The 5,414-nt window shown below is 46.0% G+C and overlaps 1 protein-coding gene across 1 annotated transcript; it reads right to left on the bottom strand.

Annotated features, from left to right (window-relative positions):
• Positions 1-1,200: 1,200 nt before the first annotated feature.
• On the bottom strand, positions 1,201-3,137 carry LOC147881827 (RING-H2 finger protein ATL7-like). Its single transcript, XM_087402113.1, has 3 exons — positions 2,919-3,137; positions 2,170-2,261; positions 1,201-1,567 (listed from the first exon to the last, which is right to left on the bottom strand). The coding sequence occupies exons 1-3, from the start codon at positions 3,135-3,137 to the stop codon at positions 1,201-1,203; spliced, it is 678 nt and encodes a 225-aa protein (XP_087258239.1).
• Between the last annotated feature and the right edge of the window lie 2,277 nt (positions 3,138-5,414).

Here is a 5,414-nt window from a genome sequence, read left to right on the forward strand (position 1 = left end):
CTACCTGAGCTTGCATTCAAATAGTCATGAGTTTGTAACCTTTTAAGGTGTTTAAAACCTTCCTTGAAAGGACCTGCATTCCTCCCATCATTGGGCCGTATTTCTAGTGCAGGGCCTTATACTACCTGAGCTTACAGTCAAAAAAGCCATGAGCTTGTAACCTTTGAAGGTGTCTAAAACCTTCTTTGAAAGGACGGGCAATTCTGCAAGACTGCACACATGTACTAAAGGTAGCTTTTACCAAATCTATTCGTAGGCTCCGAATAAACTTTTAAGAGCATAAGACGGAAATCATCCTCCGTGATACACAAATTGAAGGTCTTGATGGGTTTGTGAAGATAGCAATATGCTCAAATCGTGAGAAGGGGGAGCATTAGAGAGGGGAGGGCGGCAAGGAGAGACGAGAACACGAAGCGATAAAAGGGGAGGGCATACAAGAGAGAGAGGTCGGGCATATTTGTAGGGCAAGGCACTCTAGGAGGAGGGAACACGTTGCCATACCCAATGAGTGCCACATGTAACCTTAGAATATCTAAAACTCAAAGAGAAGCTACATTAATTAAATGAAGATAAAGAGTCTTACAGAGAATGAAACCACAAAATAACTATTTTTTCCTTCATCCAATAGAAAGTCACCACTACCACCCAAAGGAAAGTTAAGAAAAGCTTTCGACCGGTGGACAAAGTTAAAGCTGTGCCTGACCCAAAACACACACGAATTGCCTGTGCTTAACGATTCTATATTCTGTATCCATCAGCCATCAGGCTATTATTGTACATTGTCACCTTGCAACAAGCAAAGACGTCAATATCCACATTGCACGCAAAGATGGGCCGAAAGCATAGGAAGAACATTGCAGATCGCAAAATGGCCCTTTATTAATTCAGTTCCTGTTGCAAGCTAAGATTGATCGTGGTACTGAAATGCCCTTCGCCTGATAGATACTCTCTGGTATCCACAACTGCTTAAGGACATGACAGAAATCATAAGCAGACAAATCTCCTATCAGCTAACCATGGTTTCACTGCGGAATAATGAAACGCTCATACTCTATATCGGGAAAAATCTTCAGGACGCGAATGAACTCGCGAGGTGCATGTTGCACAGTAGAATCTCTAAGGTGATAGCCTTTCAATGCACTGCTGAATGCTGCAACAGTATTCCGAGTGTAAAAATCTTCCTCCATTACAGAGCAAAGATCAGCTCCGTTCAATGTTGATAGCATGTTCATTGCTGACTCTTATTGCTGCGTCCGTAAGAGACGTTCCTCCATTGCTACTGTTTCCTCTAGAGCCTTCGCTTCTAAGACTGTTTTCCTGAATCTCGCTAAGGACCCTTTCTTCCCATCTTCGACTTCCAAGGCCTCTCGATGAATCACCGCTCGTTGCACTCGCGGGATTAGAGGAATCGACTTTCCGGTCTTGGAGGAGAGATGTCCTACATATTGGGCATGTAAAATTGTTGGCGAGCCACTCATCAATGCACTCGATGTGAAAAGCATGGCCGCAGTCGGGTAATTGCTGTATTTTTTCCCCTAATTGATAATCCCCAAGGCAGACAGAACACCTGTTTGCACAACAACGAACAAGTCGAGATGTAAGTAGCGTACTCACCATTTAGTATTTTTTTCAAAAATTGAAGATACTCACCATTTAGTATTAGAAACATGACTCAAAATTGTTGAGTAACCGCGAGAAAAGTACAGACGCTATATGCAAGTGGGAACCATGTGGAAAGGAGCTAAAATATATCCAGAGCAGACTTGCGTGTCTCCAATGAAACAATGAAGCAGACCAAAACGCCTCTTAACCTAGACTAGATGCTCTAAATCGTCTTGTGAAGGGAATGCAACCGATTCAGATAAAATTAAAGACTCCGTTGAGCTCGTATGCGAGTCCCTTCACAGCCGGGAAAATGTAAAGACTGGGCCGAGCTCAAAAGCAATGTATAATGTTCCTAGTTCCGTGAGAAAACATACGCTGTTCGGTGTAATCTGGACAGGCGCGTCTCAAGGTGATTAAGTACACTTAATGTTTCTAGCAACTCTTACTCCCTAGCACACTTGGCACATTCATCAATGCAAATAGAATGAAAATTTCAAAGTAGAGAATCAAGGCCAAAACATAAAAAGTTGTAAACAGTGAGCACGAATCACGATTAGTACTTACTGCGTATCCTCCCTTGTAGCGGCGTAGCTTTCATCGTAAGGAACGACAGGTAACCCTTGTCGGAAAGACTTGCTCAGGCCCTGCTCCACCGGCTGCACCCAAAAGTATAGCCCTTACTTAGAAATCATTCTCCCACTTGCCAACAGTAAATGCTCTCGTTTCTTTCCCGCCCTCGCATCGACAACGTATTCTTACACATGAGGCTCTACACTGTTACAGCTCGTGTATGAGAGCCCATTTCATACCAAGATGTGCAAAACAAGTTCCGGCACATCCATTATATAGAAGGGGTTGGACTAGCAAACGGCCGCCCTTCATGCTGTAAACCTTAAAAAGACAGCAAGATGATGACACGATACACTTGCTGAAGCAGGAAAATGTGAGATAATATTGCCTACTACGACAAGATCAATCAAACCCGTACAACGCTAAGTCTGAGGAAACTTCCTAGAGGGAAAATTCGACTAACGCATAGCAACGTCGGGGAAATTACTCGGTGTTCTCATGGTCGCCAGGAAACGAGTTTTGGCAGTTATCATGCAAAATTTGCAAGAGCAGCGCCTTACTATGAAATGGATTAAAGAACGGGTTCGAAGCTCACGACCCGCGTTGCGGGAACCACAATGTGAGCATTTTATCTAGGATGAGTAGGATATATACTCTCCACAGAGGCACGAAACATTGCAGAAAATTTGCAGGATAACACTGAAGAAAATTGGTAATAATGAGCGTTGGCAACCAGGTCTTACAGGGGAGAATAGTGCGCCCGCTAAGAACTGCGCTCTGAATTGAGAGTTAAGTCTTCTTATTCTGCGCCGACGGAGATAGAACATGATAAACAGCAAAATCAATATTACTCCAAAAAGAACTGGAGTCGCAACTATAACAACTTGGTACAATCTGAGCGTCTGAGTTGATGTGGGGCTGCAGGTCGTGGAGCAGGTCGAACGAGCGCTGGAATCAGACATTGGTCTTTCCTTGATGGCTGGCAGTGCTTGCGATGTAATCTCAAGATAGCGGTGTCATCGAAGGTTATCGATATGGTGGACGGATCAGCCCAGAGATAACAAAGAAGCGACAATACCAAACAAGCCGCCGGGATACGTCTCCAAGAGGAGCAAGCTAAGCAACAGCTAATGCACAACAGTTGGTATTCCGCAACACTTCGTCTTCCTGCACAGAAGAGTTGGCGAGCTCTCCAAACTACTCCTTGAATGTACTTTCAGCCACAGGCCGAAGGGGAGCATTCTGGATCAGGCAAAGGGGAACCGTCGTTTGAGCTCTTTCGGAGTCGAACGAGAGATGAGATTTGTACACAAAAGCGGCCCGCGCAAGAGCCTTGTTGATCCTATGGATTCAGAGTGTGCTACAAGAAGGGTGAAGCAAGCTCTTCCTATGGACTCAATAAGAGTTGACAACTTTGGGCGAGGGGCTAGATCCTGAAAGCAGTGTGAGTTAGCTAGATAAGCAAAGCTCGTGTGGGTTTCACTTCGAAGTGAAATGCAAGCGGCTGGTTGCCTGCTCAATGTCATCTGTTGATGAGTGGTGCCTCTAAGCTAAGCTGAGCTAAGCCAAGGGAAGGGAAGACGGTAAGCTTCTATGAGAAGACAGTCTGCTTCTACGAGAGCACTCGTGATAAAGCCTCATATCATCAGCGAAAGAGATAACATTGTGAATCGTGATATATAAGACAAGTCTTAGAGAGAAGCTACGTACACAACATATATTGAAGATGATGGGGATCCATGAGCGCATGAGTCGTCGTTATGAATAGGCAATTAGTCTTTAGAGAGAAGAAGACGTTGAATTCGTACGAAAGTATCATCAAAAGCTAATGGCATTGGAGAAGGTGTTAAATGCAACGGAAGCATTGAATGAGGTTGATAAAAAATAGGCAATCGCGGTCGTCTCGGGTGACGGGGGTTTGAGTGCACATGCACGGACGACGGAATTATGTTCCACATGCACACGCGACGGATTTGGCGGGCGACGGACGGCAAATTAAGCGAATACGGTCAGTCTCGGGTCAGAACTATGGATTAAAGCTAAACGGATTGCGACGGACGTCAACGAGGGGACGGCTTTTGGCAATATTGATGGGCGACGGAAGACAAACGGAAACACAGAAGACGGATTTGATGGGCGACGGAAGACAATTAACCGAATGCGGTTAGACCTATGGACGGCTTTCCGAATTGCGGTAAGACTTGCCGGAATCGGTGGGCGACGGACGGCAAATAAGAGACGATATTTTATAGGATGGGCTCGCCGGAATATTATTCGCCGTGGGGAAATTGGAATTCTAGCTGCCGCCGGGAAGCCTTCCGGCTCCCCCTGCCACTTGGCATTCTCTCCAAGCCTCTAAGGGTGGGTCCAACTCATTTGAGCATGAGCGGAGGAGGGTCGGTCCACACGCAGAACCAGGGCTGCAGGGTTGCAGAGCGAGGTTGCAGGGGCGCAAAGGATGGATGGAAGCCGCCTTTTGGCTGATCACTTTGCCCAAGGCCTCCCGCACCCAGCAGGTGGCGGAAGGAGTCCAAGCTTTTTCGTAACACCCAAACCAGCACCGAATGCTCTAATGCCTCGTGACCAGCACCTAAATGCGCGCAATTCCACCTGCGTGGAAACAGGTCTTCAGACCACCCCGCAGTAGGAACTAGAACTTGAGGATGGCTGCCTAGTGTGGTGGTTCACGCGGTATAGTTTATGTCACCAACGTGTGAGTTGAAGGAGATGGAATGGGCTAATCATGTAGCATGTGGAAGAGCTGGCCATGGAGTGCACAGCCTTCATGGGCCGAATACAAATCTTTTTTGTGAGTGTTCGGGGCCATCGCCCCAATTGGACCGTTCCTCCTCACTTATTGAGCATCAACATCATAAAATGTTGAGCGTAAACATCATAAATTGCCAAGGCTAGCAACATTCCCATCCATTGCGCCACCAACATAGGCACCGGAAGTGAGCATTGGAATGCTCCATTAGGTACATCATTTTACTCTTGTTTAGCGAGCATATTGAGGCTACATTGCCATTGGCAAATCCCAAGTCATTCTTTTCTCCTACGAGCATGGAAAGACGGGCATTTTTTAGCATGTCAGACCATGGGAACGATGGGATCGATTGGATTGGCATTTCGCTCAGCATTTTTCGCTCAACGAGCACTAACCAAGAATGCTCCCTATCTGTAAAATAATACAAAAGGTCTTCCGCTACAGCTCAATCAACGCTAGTAATAGCAACAAT

Source organism: Dipteris shenzhenensis, chromosome 30 (genome assembly GCF_047967505.1).
Source record: "Dipteris shenzhenensis isolate YYH24624 ecotype China chromosome 30, Dip_SZ_1.0, whole genome shotgun sequence".
NCBI classification, from domain to species: Eukaryota; Viridiplantae; Streptophyta; class Polypodiopsida; order Gleicheniales; family Dipteridaceae; genus Dipteris; species Dipteris shenzhenensis.